The sequence below is a fragment of the Panthera onca genome, chromosome C2 (genome assembly GCF_046562875.1).
Source record: "Panthera onca isolate mPanOnc1 chromosome C2, mPanOnc1 haplotype 2, whole genome shotgun sequence".
Classification (NCBI taxonomy): Eukaryota; Metazoa; Chordata; class Mammalia; order Carnivora; family Felidae; genus Panthera; species Panthera onca.
This window is the reverse complement of record NC_138347.1, coordinates 95,746,588-95,767,716: the sequence shown is the minus strand read 5'-3', so window position 1 is coordinate 95,767,716 and position 21,129 is coordinate 95,746,588. Positions and strand designations below refer to the sequence as shown.

At 39.5% G+C, this 21,129-nt stretch overlaps 1 protein-coding gene across 1 annotated transcript in view; it reads left to right on the top strand.

Annotated features, from left to right (window-relative positions):
- The window catches only part of PRKCI (protein kinase C iota), a 70,720-nt gene extending 62,935 nt beyond the window's left edge, over positions 1–7,785 (top strand). Inside the window, exons 16-18 of the mRNA XM_060639184.2 lie at positions 1,898–1,987; positions 2,369–2,484; positions 6,871–7,785. Coding sequence (XP_060495167.1) covers positions 1,898–1,987; positions 2,369–2,484; positions 6,871–6,958 — 294 coding nt within the window. The 3' untranslated portion in view covers positions 6,959–7,785. The remainder of the gene's footprint in view (positions 1–1,897; positions 1,988–2,368; positions 2,485–6,870) is intronic.
- The last annotated feature ends 13,344 nt before the right edge of the window (positions 7,786–21,129 follow it).

The window sequence follows — 21,129 nt, the reverse complement described above, 5'->3', positions numbered from 1 at the left end:
TATATATACCATGTACTCAATTAGGGAAACATTACATCTTTGGGGATAGCCTCAATCGTACTTACAGCTTTGTTACTCAGTTTTCTTTGGATTATTATTCATAGATCTCTTTCCTTATTGAGCACTTGGGACAGTAGTGTTCTGTACAGATTATCATGTCAAAAGCCCTGTAATCAGATAAAATTCAGAAGAAATGAAATGCTATCATTGGTTCTTAAAAAATCTGAAGACCATTCAATTCTTCGTTGTGGTCAGTAGGTTAGAAGAGTTTTAGGATCTAAGATTATGATTCTGAATGGTTTTTACTCATAACACTTCTAACACCAAATGTGTAGGTTTTTTCCACACCAACAACCAATTCTCCACCTCTCTAGACATAAACTTGGTGTATTACAATTCAGTTTATTTCTGATACTAACTACCCAGAGTTACCATCAGATTCCAGGGGTTTAAGGGCTCAGTCCTATAAAACTATCTTCACCTCAAGTGCCAGTCATGAGTCATGAGTATTGAGTACCCACATTTTTGTCTGACTTGGCTACAGAGTTGAGCTTCCCACAATTCTCACACCTCAGGTTCAGTAATTCGCTAGAATGGCTCACAGAACTCAGGAAAATAGTTTACTTGCTATCACTGGTTGGTTATAAAAAAAAAAAGATACAAATGAACAGCCAGATGAAAAGATACACAGGGTGGAGTCCAAAAGGATCCTGAGCACAGGAGTTTCTGTCCCTGTGGAGTTAGGGTACACACCCTCCGTGTCTCCCAGCATATGGACATATTCACCAACCCAGAAGCTCTCCAAACCCTGTGGTTCAGAGGGCTTTATGGAGGTTCCATTACATTGACACAATTGATTGAATCATTAGCCATTGGTAGTTGACCTCCACCCCTCTGAAAATGAGGCTTAAAGTTACAACTCTCTGATCACATGGATGGTTCCTCCGGCAACCAGATCCCATCCTGAGCTATCTACCAGCCCACCGAGAGTCACATTATTAGTATAAACTCAGGTGTAATTGAAAGGGACTTGTGAATAACAAAAGATAATTGGCTCACTCAGGAAATTACTCCACTCAGGTTTTAGAAGCTGTGTCAGGAACCTGGGACAGAGACCAGATAAGCTTATTGTATTATGGTGATCTTGGCAATCATAAATATTTTCTTAAATAAATTGTAGGTTAGAAAAAGTAGGTTGATGTGCATTTATCATCTAAGGTAAATATAGATAATGATGAATTTTAACAAAACGAGAAATTGAAGCTTTTGAGTACTTTAGATGGAGAAAGATTTAAAATGGAAATCTAAGTGTTAGCACGCTGCAAAATGAAGGTGAGAGGTTTTAATGTTCAAAATAAAATGGCTTTTATTGGAAAGGAAAATGGTAACATGTTCTCATTCACAGTAATGAATAAGCCAAGACTGTTTGTAAGTTACAGCTCCTTAGTCCAGTGGGTCACATAATGGTTGTATCATGGTTATACACAGATTATATTGTTTTGTTGCTGTAATTGGACATAGAGCTTTACAAATGAGCTAAGAACACACTTGTGAAGTTTCGGGGTTTGTATATTTTGACCAGCACAATAACCTGTGCCAAAGAAATAGGTGGATGCTGCTGAAATGATTGTGCTGCTCTCTTTTCCCTCCCCTTTTCCTGTAGCAAGGAGTAGTGACCTATATCCACTATAATCACATGATAGCCGGAGACAGAGCCATGAGGAAATTGTACTCGTCACAAGCTTCAGATATTCATTTAAGTCTAGTGTTGTACTATGATGTAATTTCAGAGATAAAGGTATTATATAATAGACACAAAACCCAGGTCACAAAGAGGATGTATTTATTCTAAAGCATGATATCCATCCAGTTCTTGAAACATTTCTCTCCATCATAGGACCCAAAGGAACGATTGGGTTGTCATCCTCAAACAGGATTTGCTGATATTCAGGGACACCCATTCTTTCGAAATGTTGATTGGGATATGGTATGTAAATTGTCATTGTTTTCTATATTAGGTATCCTTATTATCTTGGGCCAAATTTTATTCTCTTAAAAGAATGTTAAAAAAACAAAACAAATATATCATAGCTTAAGTAACTTAAGCCACACTCTAAAGTGCTTTTTAAAAAGCTTTTAAAACAATAAAAGCTTAGAATATTAATTTAATGGAACAGGTTGTAATATTAGTAAGGCCTATATCAGTGTTCAGTTTTGTACATTATTTCCATCATCGTGAATACCGTTGAACCATGCCTAAGGACTCGCTGTGATAGGATGTGGAAGCCTCTGAGGGAAGAGGAGAAATGTAGAGGTGGAATTTTTCTAAGAACGTAGGCTTGAGCTGTCATCTAATATGTCTTTCTAGATGGAGCAAAAGCAGATGGTACCTCCCTTCAAACCAAATATTTCTGGGGAATTTGGTTTGGACAACTTTGATTCTCAGTTTACTAATGAACCTGTCCAGCTCACTCCAGATGACGAGTAAGTAACTCTATAGACTGAAATATTTCTGAAGTTATTTGGAAGTTTCATTTTTAGTGGCTACACAGTGCTTCATTACCAGATTATAACATAATTGAATTAGCCATTCAGTTATGGGATATTTGAATCTATTACACTATTATAAGTTATAACGACTGCCCTTTTCTACTTTGCCTTACGTGCCTTATCTCTAATTCCCACAACAACATGATAAATCTACTTACTGTCATCTTCCTCTTACAGATGAGGAAACTGAGACCCAGACAGGGCAAGCAGAGTCACACAGCTGTCAGGTGGCAGAGTCAGGATGGAAACCCGTGCTCTTTCCACTGCACTGCACTGTTTTGAAGATGACTGTCTTTGAGTTCCTGAGTATTACTTTAAGATAGATTCCCAGAGAGGGAATTAGATCAAAGAGTGAAAATTTAAGTTTATTTATTTTGAGAGTGCACAAACACGAGCAGGGGGATGGGGGGGGGGGCTGGGGAGAGAGAGAGAGAATGAATATACCAAGCTGGCTCCACACTGTCAGTGCAGAGCCCAATGTGGGGCTCAAAACTCACAAACTGTGAGATCATGACCTGAGCTGAAATCGAGAGTCGGACACCCAGCTGACCGAGCCACCCAAGTGCCACTTAAGAGTATGAAATTTTGAAAGCTCTTGATATGTATTGCCACATTGCTTGTTAAAAAGATGACATTAACTTACCAAGTCTAGCCAGCGGTGATCTGACATATTTTTTATGTGTATGTTCATTTTTTAAAAGTATGGTTTAGAATAATTTGGGCATATTTGATTGTTTACCTCTCTTTACAGATTCATTCTGTCATCTCAAGGAGGCCCTTACTCCTTGGCCATATTTTCACTTCTGTCTTGTTAATTCTTACCACATTCCTCATGCAGCTGTTCAAACCGTCTCTACATTTTGGAAGCCTTCAGTCCTACCTCTGCCTTCACCACTTCTAACGGACTAACCTTGCCTTAGCTTGACTGCAAGGATTGAGACCTGCCTGGTGTGAGCTTGCTCTGTTTTCAGCTGTCACAGACCATCTTGCATCTCAGAATTGCTGTCTCTCCCACCTCCTTTTTCTTCTTCCCTATTCTTGGAAGGCTATCCCTCTTTTGCAAGGGGTGCTCCATTTTCCTAGATCTGTTTCCTTAGCTTCTGCCAGGATTTCATTTTGTCAGTTATGTCCATTACCCCACCTTCTTTCTCTTTTCCTGCTGCTCTTCTTCTATTTATAAACATGCTCAGATATCCTAATTTGCCCCCTGGATCTTAGCACATCTTTAAACCACCATATTTTCTTCCCTCATTTTCTTTTCAAGATAATTACTCAATGCTCATGGTAAAAGAAAAATAAATAAGCAGTATCTCCATCAAACTCCTTCAGAGTAGTCAACATTGATTGTCTTATACTTTTCTTACTACCTGCACTTTAACTCTTTACAATTTAACCTGCTTTTTTGGCTTTTGATGGTTGAGTTGATTTGTCAATTTCTGATTTTTGTTTAATGTTTATTCATTTCTTGAGAGAGGGAGAGGCAGAGAGAGAGGGAGACACAGCATCCGAAGCAAGCTCCAGACTCCGAGCTGTCAGCACAGAGCCTGCCCGATACAGGGCTTGAACTTACGGACTGTGAGATCATGACCTGAGCTGAAGTCAGATACTTAACCGACTGAGCCATCCGGGCGTCCCTGTTGATTTCTGATTTTTAAAGCGTGTTTTGATCAGTCCTCATCTCCCCTGATGTCTGTGAAGCATTTGGTACTCATGGCCTTGCTTTGTTGGGCACTACCCATCCTGGTCTGCTTCATCTCTGTGACCACTTATCATCCTTTTTCCCCTGTCCCCTCAAGACTGAGATGTTCCACAGTCTGTTCGTAACAGCCGCCTTTTTGCTATATGCACTTTGTTCCTTGGAGATTTAGGCCAGCCCCACATCACTGATACCAGCTATTTAAATCACACCCAGCTAAATTGGCAAATGGTTTTTGAGCAAAAGGCCTTGTGCTAAGTACTGGGCATTAAAGACGATTAAGATGTAGGCCAGTCTCACAAAAAAGCTTACTGTCTACCAAAGGAGAGAGTAATGTACGAAAGTCATTATTCTGACAGTGTCATGTATTAAAAAGAACACTAGATTTAATCAAAAGATAGGAATTTGAATCCTGACCTCACCTCTTACCAACTGAGTAACCTGGATTCAAATTTCATAACTTCTCTGAGCCTATTTCTTCTCTTACTGCCTACCTCAAAAGGCTACTGTGAAGAGTAAATGAGCCATAGTTCCTAAAGCACCCCCCACCTGGTATCTCTCCTGAACTGCATTTCTATCTGCTTGTTTAAACATCTTCCCTGGTTTGTCAGACAAGCACCTCAGACATACAAAATCTGAAATAAAGGTAATGACTTCTCGGGGCACCTGGCTGGTTCACTCAGGGGAGCATGCGACTCTTGATCTCAGGGTCGTGAGTTCGAGCCCCACATCGGGTGTAGAAATTACTTTTAAAAAAGGAAAGAGGGGCGCCTGGGTGGCGCAGTCGGTTAAGCGTCCGACTTCAGCCAGGTCACGATCTCGCGGTCCGTGAGTTCGAGCCCCGCGTCAGGCTCTGGGCTGATGGCTCGGAGCCTGGAGCCTGTTTCCGATTCTGTGTCTCCCTCTCTCTCTGCCCCTCCCCCGTTCATGCTCTGTCTCTCTCTGTCCCAAAAATAAATAAAAAACGTTGAAAAAAAAAAAAATTAAAAAAAAAAAAAGGAAAGAAAAGAAAAGAAAAAGAAATGACTCTTTATGGTCTCTTTTTCTGTTGTTCCCAGTCAGTTTCTTATTTTTATTTACTTTTTTGTGCTCATTATCCCATCATGTGTTCCTGCATTCAGATCCAAAATGTCCATGATTATTGACGCTTCCTTTTCCTTAACAAACGATAATGTGTTCAGCTGCCAACTCCTTGTCTGTTCTTTCTTTACTTCATCACTTGTGTCAGATCCTTCGTTTTCGTTCCCATTGTCGTCAGCCCCATTCACACCTCTTTCAAATCATGCGTAGAATATTACACCATCCTCCTGATCAGGCTCATCCTTTGCTTTGCAACCCATCCTGTACATCTCCTGCAGTAGCACCACCAGTTTTTTAACCCCCTTTGTCAGAAGCCTCCAGTAACCTCCTCCTTGTCTAGAAGATAAAACCTGTCATCTCAGGCAGCAGTCACTGCCTTCCGCCCTCTCCTCCCACCCGACTCTCCAGCCCTCTCTCACTGTGCTCCAACACAAATGCTGTGTTCTGACCAGCCTCCATCACTCCACATCCCCGGATAGTGTGCTGTTACCTTTGCTCATGCTGTTCCCTCTGTATGCCTCCTTCATTACATACTGGAATCTTCTCCATCTTGCTGAGCTACCTCAAATGCAACCAGGTCTTTGATGAATAAAGGTGAAACTCCTTACTCTAGTAAGTATTACTGGCTTCCTTTAACTGGCCATTACCTTCCTCCCAGATCATCTACCTTTGACATGCTTCTGTTCCTGTGCTTTCAACTCCAGTAAATTACTTGGCGCTTTCCCAGACCTAACATAGTCTTTCATAATTCTCTTCAGTAAGTGGTTGTGGAATGAATGCTGGCTTTCTCAATTTCTGCAACTAGAAGTCACCCTTCTCATTAGAACTGTGCTTAGATCAAGACTTAGCTGTCCCATATGAAACTTAGCAGGTACTGCTTTCCCTTGTAGCTTTTCTTTATATGGGATACCTTCCCTCCTCAAAGGAAGGGACTGTATCCTGGGTAACTTTGCTCTGCAGTATGGTGTGTGCATTTAAGTATTCAAATATTCATTGGTATTACTCTTACTGCATATTAAATTAGAAACCCAGTATAACAGAATGCCAACATCTCTATACCCTATGACCCATGACCTCCCTGTGGTGTCCTCTCCTTATTCTAGGTCTTTCTATGTACTTGTCCCTATTGCCTTTTCCTTTTGGCTAACTTCTTCTGGGCCTTCTTGTCACCATCTTCCTGTTGAGGTGACTACTAAATTGAATGCTAATTCAGACCTGGATGTTCGCCTCTAAGTATGAATGTTGTTCAGGTCCAAAGTTAAGATTAACCAGAGTTGTGACAATTTGTGACTTTTAATTTCTAGCCTTCAATTTTGGACTACCTTTTAGTTCTAAACCTGCTTACAGGATTGTTAGTCTTTTATTTTCAGTACTCTTGATTCTTCTAGAAGATGTTTTGGGATTAATCTAAACACTTGTAGATTTCTTCCCCCATAATTTATATAAATTAGCCTTATTTTTTGTTTTTTAATTTTTGTTTACCATTTAAATAAAAAGTTGAAGAAATCTAGATTATGAAAATTAATTTATTTTTCTTTCAACAGTGACATTGTGAGGAAGATTGATCAGTCTGAATTTGAAGGTTTTGAGTACATCAATCCTCTCTTGATGTCTGCAGAAGAATGTGTCTGATCCTCATTTTCCAACTGTGCATTTTGCTTGTGTTGCCATTTAATGCATGAATAAACTCGTTACCAGCCTGGATACAATGAACCATTTTATATTTCTTACCTACAAAAAAAGCATTCAGTATCTTCTATTGTTGGCTGTAAGAGTCAATTATTACATCTAACTATGAAAAAGAAAATGAAACTAGTTTCCAGACGGTCGTGTCAACATTCAGTTATACTGGTAATCCAGCAGCCTACTGATGAGTAATGAAGTTGTCCTTTTTGTTTAAAGGAAATACTTAACCACTGCGTTTAAGGCACATGATGGGATTGTGTCATAAACCTACTGTGATTTTTGTCACTCTTCATTTAGTCCTTAAAGTTTTAAATTTTGGAATAGAAGAGTAATTCAAAATACAACAACTTATATTACCTATTACTTTCTGAGTTCTTTGTGTTTAAAAATTCAGCTGTAAGTTTTATTGCCTTGGATAATTAAGTTATTGATTTTTAAGGCAACAGTTATTAAATTGGTAGTAAAGGATGTCACTTGCTTAGAATTAGGGAATACAAGTTCTCCTTGAGGAAAAAAAACCAGGCACATTTTATTAAGTATTAGATTCTAAATCATTAGCTATTTTTGAAAAACTGATGAGTGATTTCTTAGGATAGGGGTGTAAGCTTCTGAGCTTATCCCTTTAGCCAGAACTTTAACTGGAATGTTAGTAACTGTCATTCAAAGAACCAGGATGCATTTGAATGGAGCATTTCTCAGTATATAGAAAGGGAGAAAAATAGAAATTAAAAATGTTTTAAATTAAAAAAAAAAACAAGAAAAACACCAGAAAAGTGCAATGGTAATCCCACAGTGACTTTTTATGGTTTTAGATAACAAGGAAGCACTCCTTATCAAACTTGTAAAAGCATTCCATTATCCAGTAGAGACAGAACGTATGCAATTTTTTCCTTATAACTTAATATACATAAAAAGTATTTTATCTTCCAAATAGTGTCTTAACCTTACTCATTTATTCACCAAAACCACATTATCCATACTTTTGGACCCTGTTTATAGTATGGAGTCTTCAGTGAAATTAAAAAAGGTCAACATGAATAAATATTCAGAACACAGACATAAATATTCCACAAGTTCCAGCTCCTTAAATGAGTTTTTGTTAAGTGGGTAACACATATAATCAGAGTGGAATACATTTCAGGGGCAGAGTTCTTCAGATTATTTTTTATTAATACTAGTGTTTAGCGATTTATTATTTAAAGGGATGCCTGTGATAGCATCCGTTTATTTTGAATATTTTTTTAATGTTTATTTTTGAGAGAGAGCTTGTGAGTGGGGTAGGGGCAGGGGGGTTACAGAGGATCTGAAATGGGCACTGTGCTGACAGCAGGCGAGCCTGCTATGGGGCTCGATCGAACTCACCCAACTGTGAGATCACAACCTGAGCTTAAGTTGAATGCTCAATCAACTGAGCCACCCAGGTGCCGTGCCCCTAAATATTTTTTTAATGAAAAGGGATGTAAAAAGTAACAATAATCATCTAAATTACTCACAATTGTCCAATCTTAGTAAAATTTAATTTGGGGGGAAGCTATCTAGTCTTAAATTTATAATGATTTAAAATTTATAGGCATCTAATAATTTTTTTTTTGGATGCTACCTTTTATTTGAAATGTAATTTTTCTGAAGTTTCCGACCATGTACTCATTTTTCTTCAAATGACCAAATCTGAAAGCAATGAAAACCTCAAAGGAAAAAGTTTATATACATTCCCATGTTTATGTAAGAAGTATGTATGTTTTTCTTAATACCTAAAACTTGTTTTAAAAAAGCAGTATTCACTTCAAATCATAAACTTATAGAAAATTCTGACATATCAGAAATATGTTTATGACCTTGCTTTTAAATGGTACTGTCTCCCCTAGGGCATTAGTTCCCAAATTGTAGAATGGGGAACGATCACCTGGGACATTTGTTTAAAATGCATATTGCTGGGCCCACCTTAGAATTCTGTTGGGTCTTTGGGCCTTATTTTAAGAAACACTTTCTTTGAGTTATTCTTTTATTTTGGCTGTAGTTATATATTAGAATATTCATGATAAGTTTTGAGAAAGGGGTAGGCAATGAATTACTATCTTATCTACAATTTTAAATAAACTTTGAATGACTTCTTCAAGTTAGATATCTCTTCCCCCAAAAAATCCTATCCATTTTCTATCAATAATGTTACAAATGATGAACATTTTTCTGTGATGAGGTTTTAACCATTATTCAGGGTGGTCTTTTGTGTTTAAAAAAATTTTTTTTAACTAATAACATTTACTGTGTATATTTTATACAGAATTGCATTACAAATATGTTTTTAACTGTGTTCTGTTTTTTGTAGTTTTTAAGTGCCATGCCAGTTGTTTTTATATTATATAGAAGTTCTCTCAAAATACTCAGCGGGAATAAGGCAGTTGACAGAATGTTTGGAATTTTGGTGTTCTAAGAAAAAATTTATATTGCATAAGCATGTATGTGGTCAGCTCATTTTATGTGAATGCAGCCTGAATTAGATATCAGGTATTATACTTGTTTAGTACCTGTACATTTACTTTTTAAATTCTGTTTTGATTTATGTCCTACACAATACTGCCTTGATCATCATAATATCTGTACTTGTGTACCGTTTTTTTTTTTTACTTTAAAATCTTTAAATAAAATGTTTAATATTCATCAAGATTGGAACATGTTTAATATGTAGCATATCAAATTTGTGTAAGAACAGGGTGTATCAAAATTTTTTCAGGAAGAAAAGTGAAAATTTTAGAGTGTGGAATTTTCCTTTACTTACAGCAGCATTTTGGTAGTACTAATGCCCTATTGCAGACATTCATCCATAAAATATTGTTCAGTGTGTTTTCAAACTTGCCCTTCTATGCATCCCTTCTATTAGAAAACAAATTAGTAAGAAATCAGCTGAACATAGTTTTAACCAGTTTTAAAACTGAAGCAAATTTAAACAGATTCAGAACAGATTATTCCCAAATTATTTTGTACCGTGATCTAAAGTTCCAGACCTTCTTGTTTCTCCGTTGTAGCTGGTGTCCATATATAACAAGCGTGAGTCTTGGCACTCCACACTTACAAACCTCTTTACCTTAACTTAATGTCTTCTTACCTTCACGAGGAGAATGAAATCTTAAGTGCCTTTACTTTTTTCCTCCGTGCACTTGTCAGAGAGCTAGGGCGTATATATATTAAAACCACCAAAGACTGATCTCTGTCTGACCATTTTATTTTATTAAAGACTTTTTAAAAATGTTTATTGATTTTGTGAGAGAATCCCAAATAGGTTCCATGCTGTCAGTGCAGAGCCCCACGTAGTGCTTGATCTGAAGAACCATGAGGTCATGACCTGAGCTGAAATCAAGAGTCAGATGCTTAGCAGACTGAGCCACCCAGGTGCTGCTTAAAGATTTTATTTTAAAGAAAACCAAAGCTGGAGGCATCACAATCCCAGACTTCAAGATGTATTACAAAGCTGTAATCATCAAGATGGTATGGTACTGTCACAAAAACAAGACACTCAGATCAATGGAACAGAATAGAAAACCCAGAAATAGACCCACAAATGTATGGCCAACTAATCTTTGACAAAGCAGAAAAGAATATCCAATGGAATAAAGACAGTCTCTTCAGCAAATGGTGCTGGGAAAACCAGACAGTGACATGCAGAAAAATGAACTCGGGCCGCTTGATTACATCAGGCACAAAAATAAACTCAAAATGGATGAAAGACCTAAATGTAAGATAGGAAGCCATCAAAATCCTAGAGGAGAAAGCAGGCAAAATCCTCTTTGACTTCAGCCTCAACAGCTTCTTGCTCAACACGTCTCTGGAGACAAGGGAAACAAAAGCAAAAGTGAACTATTAGGATCTCATCAAAATAAAAACTTCTGCACAGCAAAAGAACCAAATCAAAACTAAAAGGCAACAAATGGAATGGGAGAAGATACTTGCAAATGACATATCAGATAAAGGGCTAGTATCCAAAATCTAATAAAGAACTTATCAAACTCAACACCCCAAAAACAATCCAGTGAAGAAATGGACAAAATACATGAATAGACTTTTCCAAAGAAGACATCCAGATGGCTAACTGGCACACGAAAAAATGTTTAACGTCACTCATCATCAGGGAAATACGAATCAAAACCACAATGAAATACCACCTCACACCAGTCAGAATGGCAAACATTAACAACTCAGGCAACAACAGATGTTGGTGGGGATGTGGAAAAAGAGGATGTTTTTTGCACTGTTGGTGGGAATGCAAACTGGTGCAGCCACTCTGGAAAACAGTATGGAGGTTCCTCAAAAAATTAAAAATAGAACTACCCTACGACCCAGCAATTGCACAACTAGGTATTTATCCAAGGGATACAGGTGTGCTGTTTTGAAGGGGCATGTGCACCCCAATGTTTATAGCAGTACCATCAACAATAGCCAAAGTATGGAAAGAGCCCAAATGTCCATCGGTGGATGAATGGATAAAGAAGATGTGGTATATATATACAATGGAGTATTACTCGTCAATCAAAAAGAATGAAATCTTGCCATTTGCAACTACGTGGATGGAACTAGAGGGCATTATGCTAAGCAAAATTCATCAAAGACAAATATCAAATGACTTCACTCATATGAGGACTTTAAGATACAAAACAGATGAACATTAGGGAAGGGAAGCAAAAAAATATAAAGACGGGGAGGGGGACAAAACATAAGACACTCTTAAATATGGAGGACAAACAGAGGGTTGCTGGAGGGTTTGTGGGAGGAGGTATGGGCTAAGTGGGTAAGGGGCATTAAAGAATCTACTCCCGAAATCATAGTTGCACTATATGCTAACTTGGATGTAAATTTTTTTAAAAAATAATTAATTTAAAAATAAAACCCAAATAAAAAAAATAAAGTTATCTCTACACCCAACGTAGGGCTCAGATTTACAACCCTGAAATAAAGAGTCACGTGCTTTACCAGCTGAGCTAGACTGGCTTCCCTTGTGTCTTATTATTTTATCCTAATTTCAATTCTTGCTTAAAATGGAGTATAGGCAATATTAACAAAGCTCTGTTCAGGGTAACCTCTATACCAAATCACAAATATGGTTGTTTTCTTTGAGTTAGTAAAATCCCAAAACAGAGTCCAAAGAGGAGTTCGAAGCTTTAGGGAAATGGTGCACTAAGACAGTCACGAGGGCAACCGGTTTCTTCCGGAAAGTTAAAGCCAATCTCCAACCATTAAAATTCAGCAGCTTGGCTTCTGAACAACACCCAATACCGAGTCATTTGGTGTATTGATGGCCTGTCTTCCTTTGCAGATTAGCCTTAGCCCTTAAGGGACCAGTTAAGGCCCATATAGTCTGAGTAGTTTGTATCCATAGTTTATCGTTCCAGGATATACTGGATTTGTTATGCATGGTGCTAAATAAGACAATCTCTGCCCTTGACCTTCAAGACAGGGAATGGACATACTGAGAAGATATTCATATTTACAGCAAATAGTCCAGTTATAGGAGCCAAATAAATGCAGTAAAATATACATTATATGGTCATGATAGTTTATCAGCCTCACCAATGAAACTTGCATGAGTTTTGACATTCATATGTAATTTATGCTAGACATTTTTCAGATTTATGGTAGATAAAGCTTTCAGAATTCATATATACACAGTAAGAATTCATATATACACACATATTCTTTTGTATATTTATATTTTATTGTTTTTGGCTTTTGTGCCCAGAAATATGAATGGGAAAGGGAGAGAAAATTGTTAGATGCTTCTGCTTAGATTAGGTTTTGTACAATTCATCTCTGAAATTTATGGTTAAAATGAATCCAGCTCAGAATTTGAGAGTGATTTTTGGCAGTACAGTTTACCTTCATGTAGCAATTTGTGCCTTACTGGCATTAACACTATATTTACTGTAATTATTATTCCTGATGTATTTAGTGAATAAAATGAAATTATAATTTTTCCAAGAGTTAAGTATTTGGTGTGATCTTTTATAGGATGTCTGAAATTTAAAACCCATGCCAGATGGATTTGAGAATTTCAGAGAGCTTTATCTTTTCATTGACAGTTAAGCTGATCAGAAGCAAATTCTGATTGTGTAGGAAAACCCGTTAGAAAAGAGAAAAGAAAGAGCCAGTTGAAAAGCTCTAGCAAAATCCTTGAAAAATTAGAAGCTTTGTTTTTCCCATAAAAGGCAAGTTCTGGGTTTCTAGAGGTAGTGCCGCGTAACGACATTTAAAACTTACATGATATAAACTATCTGCAATGTGGGTGGTTATACTTGGTGACTTTTTACATTATTCATAATATAGGGGAAAATCAGGTAAAGGTAGTTAAGTACAGGAACCTATTTTAACTCACATTTTGTGGCCTTTTACAGAACATTTTCTTTTCTAAGTGAAATTTGTTACTAGGAACTCTAGATTTTTATTTAAAAGTCAGGTTTTAAAATGTAAGCGTCATAAAAGGATGTGCATTGGTGAACAGTTTGAAAGTTTGCCCAGTTTGAAACAATATTTTAATGAAGAAATCTAAATCGCTGTGGCAGACTTGATGTTTTGCTAAATTATTCTTACTTTCTTGATGTTTAAATTTTTAATTATATTTATTGGAGGCGTTACAATGTGTCTAGCACTCTACTGATTCTGCAGAGTTTAGAAATGTTTTATTGTAAGGAATTTGTGATATAAAGAATAAATGCATTTCAGAAAAGATGGCTTAAGTTCAAAAGAAAATTCTGTGTGTATATTATCCCTTTAAGTAGGGGATATTTCCTATGATTAAAATAAAAATTAACATTCTCCCCCAGGTAGTGAGGTCTGAAACATGGAAATGGGAGACAGCGCTATAGCCTTTCTCTGAATGGGGATCCTATCTGCTTTACCACCACCAGGGGCCAGTCTCTTGCTATAATGAAGGTCAGAGTTACCAGCCCCTTAGCCCTCTGGAAGAGGCAGTATATTCACTACAGGCCAGTTAACAACAGATTCCAGGATTTCATCAGGCTAAACATGTGTATTTTGATTTTACAGAATTATTGGAAATCAACATTTGAATTGCCTTTCTGAAGGAAATCAGGAATGTGTTATATGTGGGTGTCTGGCAAGTTTTCATAGAACTGCTTTGCCTTGTGGGTGTTAGAACTTTTTATATTTATTCAACACAAATGAGGACCTACTATGTGCCAGGCCCTTGGGGGATATATCAAGAAAGAATTTTGTCATATATTTATTGCTATCTGGACATTTTTCCATCTATAGAAGATACCTTCAGCTGAAAAGAAAATCAAGACTGTTTTTGGTCATTTAAATACTGAGAAATTCAGTGAAAACAAAATGCAAGAAATTGTTCACATTCTTTCATTTGTGGAATTCTAAATCAAATATTGCACGGCATCACAGATTTAACCCATGAATGTTGGTAGACCTTCAGATTGTCCATCAAAAACATGATTTCAGAAGAATTTTGACTAGGTTGCTATTTCACAAATACTGAACACTTTTGTACTGGAGGTAAACAGCTGAAAGCATCAATTTGCCAAGAAAAGGCACATTCCTGTTAATCCTGCTGAAAATTTCCACCATGCCTCAATTCCAGGCAGTTATTTACTTCACCGCCCAAAATAACCAATTGTACAATATGCCGTAAGTTGCATTCAACAACCTCACACCTTCTCCTTCGCGGGTTTTTCATCAACAACTTTTTTAGATTGTTGTTGACACCACTTTATAATTTGCACATTGTAACTTGGTAGTAAGAGTAACTCAGAAGAATGATAGCTGTCCACTTGCAAATTCTTGAAAGGATGAGTTCCTTTATTTTTATTTTTACTTTTTTTAAATAGAGGGGAGGGGCACCTGGGTGGCTCCGTCGGTTAAGTGCCTGACTCTTGATTTCTGCTCAGCTCATGATCTCATGATTTGTGAGTTCAAGCCTTTTGTGGTGCTTGGGATTCTCTGTCACTCCCTCTGCCCTCCCCCCCCCCCAAAATAAATAAATACACTTAGAAAAAAAATAAAGGGCAAAGCTTGTACGTTATAATGAGGCCTGGTGTTTCGTTTCGTTTCGTTTTGTTTTTTACTTCTGTTTGATTTTCAGTGATGCCAGAGGAATTTCAGTTTCCCAAAGAAAGTTGCTCCTCAATGTCGGGTCCACCCAAAAAGGAATATTATTTATGGGTTTTAATAGCTGACGTGAGCCAGGCATATGCTAACCATTTAGCATTAAATCTAAGTAGCAGTGTCTCCACAGATTCAGGATCCAACATCCAACCACACACCAACCCCCGTCCCTTCTTTTTCATCAGTTTTTTTTCCACCACACCAATTGCCACCTCAAGACCTTAACACGTGCTGTCCCCATGCCCTGGGAGTGGGCACCTTATATCTTTCAGGCATGTGTCACTTGTACAGAGAAGACAACCTCAGGCTACACCACCTGGCGGCCCCTCCCCTATTCTCTGTTGCACTTCACACGTTTTCTCCACAGCTGCTCTCACAATGTCGAAGTATGCATTTGCTGGCTTATTTTATTATCATCTGTCACTTCCCCCCACTCTGGGAGCTGCATGAGGACAGGGGCCATGCCATTTCCACTTCCCACTGTAGTCTGGGCACCGGGAGCAATGCTTGGCACACAGACCCTCCAGGAATAGTTATTAAATGAATGCATAAATGAGCGAACGGACACACATGAGCTCTCTACTTTGGAAAGAGAAAGCTCCCAGGGGCGTCTGATTTCCCCAAGAGTGGAGATTGGCAGAGAAACTCTCAGCGCTACAGCAGCATTGGGGCTAAGGAACCAGTACTTTTAACAGACCACGCAGATGTTTTTTCTGCTTTAATAAAGACCAGAAAACTGAGCTAGGAGAAGGCTTTCACCCACACACTAAATGCTGACCTAGGCCAAAGAAACTTTTTGCTACAGTTGGGAAGGTGAATCATTGTGGGGTTTTGTGGGATTCCCCAGCACTGATGTAAACGGAAGCTTTTAGAGAAAGCCCCAAATTTCTCAGGTAACAAATGGAAATCTGGGGAAAGGAAGGCCTCCCAAAATATTGAAGAGACTGCAACGCACAGACTACGTCAGTTGATTGTTAGTTTTCTGTTTTGTAGGAAGAATTTAGGAGAGGAGAATTTCATATAGATTGCCTCTATTGCCTTAACCAAGCGAATCCTAATGAAAGTGCTCCACGGAAGCACATTTCATACTTTGAAGGTGGATTCGATTCACAGAAATCCTCAAAAGCTAGTTGGAGTCAAATCTCATGTGGGCAGCAAACCTGGGAAATACTGCTCTGGAAATTTGGACTTTAATTCCCCCTCCTTCCTACCAGCTGGTGGAAGAGCCTCTGCTGGAAATGACTTTGAGGTAAATGGGACATTTTGCTCCCTCTCTGTGGCCCACAGAGAAAGACTTAAATTCTCAGGGAAGAAGAAATGATGACCTAGAGAACATATTTTGTCTCCAGCACAATGATTCCCTAACTCTGTGCCCGTTGTCTCTGCATCGAGTGCTTCGAAAGTACCTCAGCTGCTTGCTGTGAACAAGGGGGTGGAGAGGGGATGCTTCCAAAGCTCTTCCAAGCCTCTATTTGCAGAACCCAGAGGAATATTTAATTAGTGCTGTACTCCAGGCTACTCAGAATAGGATTTCATAGGGTTGGAGTGTGCGGATGAAAAGAGAGGCCTTGTACCTCTAGTTTAGACTCCTTGTCCCTAGAAGCTCAACCAACAGCAGGGTTTTAGCCACAGACCTGTGGGTGTCCTTTCATGGGTGCTCTCTATGATAGTAGAGAATGTCCCACCCAGAGTCCCCCTTCCTCTCTCCCCACCCTCCATCCTTAATCCACCTCCTTTACCGCATGAGTAACCGCCATTCTTACCCCATATCTCATCTCTATTGATAAGATGGGTAAGGGAAACAGGCATTTCTGGGGTTGGCGGAGGGCAGAAAAGAATTGCAATTGCTTTGCTTTTGTTTCCTGCGTTTTTTGTTTTCTTCATTTTGTTTTGTCTTTTGGTCACTTCTAAATTCCTTTTTTTTAAAAAGTCGACATCTTGCACCGTGAGGATTAATATCCTGTGGCTACGTTTCCAGGTCTACAATTAAGATTCATACTCTCTCTGCTAGTATGACTCTTGGGCCTTTGGGAATTAAAAGAGCATCTGTCTCCTTTTAAAACCTGGAGTAACATTACAAAGTCCCTTTCTATTAATGTGAGCTTAACAGAAACCATGTCTGATTTCCTCTTCTCAATTTCCTGTTTTCTTCACCCTCCGACAGCAGACAGAGATGTTATAAATGATGGTGGACTGTATCGAATTAGTGCTTTTCGTATTGTAGGTCAAGCAAGTGTAGGTGTGAGGACCTAACAGCCATCTCTAACACCGTCTCTATGGGGAAAGATCTTCTATGTTCCAAATAAGGACAGACAAGCAAACTAGAAGACCTACTGTTACCGTGGAAACAGTCTCTATGTGTATGCACGGGTGGTCATACACATAACACACATAAAGGCAATGCTCTGGGGCATTCTCTCTGTGACAATCCTTTTGGGGCCTTGGTAAATCTGTGGCCTTACTGAGTCTTACTTTAAGGTAGGTGACTGCTCTAACAAATAGACTCGTAAGGGGGTAGAAGTTTATTTCTTCCTCTCTTTTTTTTTTTTTTTTTTTTTATTTTATTTATTTTTGGGACAGAGAGAGACAGAGCATGAACGGGGGAGGGGCAGAGAGAGAGAGACACACAGAATCGGAAGCAAGCTCCAGGCTCCGAGCCATCGGCCCAGAGCCCGACGCGGGGCTCGAACTCACGGACCGCGAGATCGTGACCTGGCCGAAGTCGGACGCTTAACCGACTGCGCCACCCAGGCGCCCCCATTTCTTCCTCTCTTAAGGACGGATGCTCTGGGTCTGCAGCTGGAAGGATGGGGTTCTATTTCCCGTTAACATTCAGGGGTCCAGGCTGATGGTGGCTCTGCCATCTTCAAACCACGAGAAGGGGAAAGTCTGGGAGGTATATACAGGGCAGACGTTATGGCCCAGGCCCCGACAGAGCTTGCCTCACTCAGGCTCACATTACTTCTTCGAGAACTCAGTCCTTTGGCCTTTCCGACAGCAAAGGAGGTTGAAGAACGTCAGCCCATGGTGCGTCCAGGAAGAAGAGGTGACTAGCCATGGGTGGCCTGACAGCTGCCTCCCCCATCCTGCGGCAGAATTTCTTTCAGACTGAGTCACATCAGATCAGAGGCCCAGAACTGACCCTTGGAGGGCCATCAGCCTATGTTTCAGACTTTGACAGATCAGGTGGGAAGTCCTACATTGTGATCAGAGGGTCACCACCACAACCCCCTGTTGGTACCTGGCTGCTATGTCCCGCTTCGATTTCCTTCTTCAATCCCTGGCTCCGCTGGACTTCCAGCCCCTTCCTTTGCTCTCTTCCAGTGCCCTGCTCCCAGTCAGTGTGGTCTCAGGCTCACAGTCTCTCCTTGCTACCCAGTATCTACCAATTGAGTCTCCTGGTCTCTTATTCAGCTGCCTGCTGGATTCCCTTGGCTTTTTGCTCATGTGTCTTGTGAGTCCCATTATGTTCCTCCTAATGAGGACAGCAGCCCCGGGGCTCTGATGCCCCATGCCCAGGACACTGCCCTTCCTGATGCCCCATGCCCAGGACACTGCCCTTCATGGCCTCTCATTGGCTTTGACACTTTGGTCTCCTCCTTTGTTCTCCTCACCTCCATCTGACCTCCCCTCACCCCCTGCCCCCCAGGCTAGTTGCTGGTGTGGCCTTTTCGAAGTTGTCTATTTCACACCCAAGCACACTCAGCGTCTTTGCTCTCCCAAGCTGCAGACCACATCTGTGTTAGGGGCCTAGGGGCCAAGGCCCAGCTTCTCCTTCCTGTGAGGAGCTCCCTAGCTAGAAGTCTTCTGTGGCCCAGGCAGTACGGAAGACATATAGACATGAAACAGACTCAGTAAGAATCCTTCATTTGGCACCTCACATATGTCAACAGCCTTGTAATGGTGGGATTATTTTTATGTAGGTGACCTGCCACCCCCTCCCCTATCTAAGCTGATCTATACTTAATGAGTATCTTATTATAGCCCATGTGCTGTGGCACATATATACTTCTTTGTTTACTCCACAGCACCTAGTACACACTAAGCACTCACTAAGTGCTGTCGATACTAGCCCTTCCCTCCTCCATTTATTATTTTAAGGGCAATCCTTTTTATGTTTTTATTTTTTTAACTGTATTTATTTGTTTTGAGAGAGACAGAGACAGTGTGAGTGTGGGAGGGGCAGAGAGTGAGAGAGAGACCAAGAATCACAAGCAGGCTCCGGGCTGTCAGCGCAGAGCCCAGCAAGGGGCTTGAACTCACAAAACCGTGGGATCGTGACCAGAGCCGAAACCAAGAGTCGGATGCTTAGCTTACTGAGCCACCCAGGTACCCCAACGGTAATCCTTTTTAAAGTGAAGGTTTAGATGATTTAAGCATTGGCTACTCAGCACTTGAACTAGGTATTACCAAACAAGCAATGACAGAATAGACAATAGAAAAGGCTAAATATATAGCCCTACTGAGGAAGATTTTATCAAAAACTAAAGGGGTTGGGGTGCCTGCATGGCTCAGTCAGTTGGGTGTCTGACTTCGGCTCAGGTCATGATCTCACTGCTTGTGAGTTCGAGCCCCACATCGGGCTCTGTGCTGACAGCTCAGAGCCTGGAACCTGCCTCACATTTTGTGTGTCCCTCTCTCTGCTGCCCACCCCCACTCACTCTCTCTCTCTCTCTCTCAAAAATAAATAAACATTAAAAAAAAATTAAAAAACCCCAAAAACCAAAGGGATGCATCGGTGGCTCAGTTGGTTAAACTACCAACTTCGGCTCAGGTCATGATCTTTCAGTTTGTGAGTTCAAGCCCCATGTCAGGCTCTGTGCTGACAGCTTGGAGCCTGGAGCCTGCTTCGGATTCTGTGTCTCCCTCGCTCTCTGCCCCTCCCCAACTCTTACTCTCTCTTTCTCAAAAATAAATAAACATTAAAAGAATTAAAAAAAAAAAAAAACTAAAGAGAAAGGCTGTTTAAAGACTATCTATCCTAGAAAGATGTAAAGGTAGATATTTATGGACTATTCTGAAGCGTGCTTTGTCATTGTACCTATAATGTGGTGTGGCTATGCTTTTAACAGCATTATAAGTACATTTTGAAATGAGAATCTGTCTTCACAAAAATATGACAGCTATAAAGAGAAATATCATCTATGCAGGCTACAAGTTGACCTGATCAAGAAATTCTTCAGACCCTCGTTTATATCTTTTGGCTAAGTGAACCTGGAGAAGGAATTGTAAATTACGGAATAATAGTCAAAGTTTGAAAGGGGGAATCTGCCAGGTAGGAAATAAATTCTCTTTTAAAGAACCCACTTTATTGGAAATGAAGGAAAAAACTGATGGATGGCTTAAAAGGAAATGTTTGACTGAAGCCTGCCTGCTGTACCCATAGCTACCTGCCCACAAGAATGTGGCTCCCTGGTGACAGCTGCACTAATTATAGAAAAACAAGTTGAGTGGAAGAAGACGAATTATGTAAATTTACATTGACTGAGGATCCTGTTGGAGCATTAGGAATTTTGATTATTAAAAATAAATCCAAAATGTTCTTACATGGCAAAGGAATTGAACTGAAGGACAATTTGCTAGAGTCTTAGCATGAAATCCGGATCAGCAAAAATAACATTTATTAACGTTACGGTAAATTACTTGCAGGTAAGAGCCGTTCTGTGGATTTGAGAGGGAATCTAAAGTCTGTTTTGGGCTGTAAGTTTACATTTTGGTTTTTGTTTATAAAAAAAAAAATGATAGGTACTCCCCAAATCACATTTTTTTCATAAACTCTTGCTGTTAAAATAGAAGCCTGAAACTTTCTGTGTTCCATTTCAAGCACTTTTCTTATTCTAAAGTATAAATCTAGCTTAAAAGCTTAGGATTAGAAAACAGTAAAGAATGGAAAACCACTCAATCTTCTGAAAGAAAATATTTTTTTATTTGTGTTCAAAGATGGGCCATTGAAATCAATACCTTAATAAGGATGCCAAACAGGATTCTTTACACAT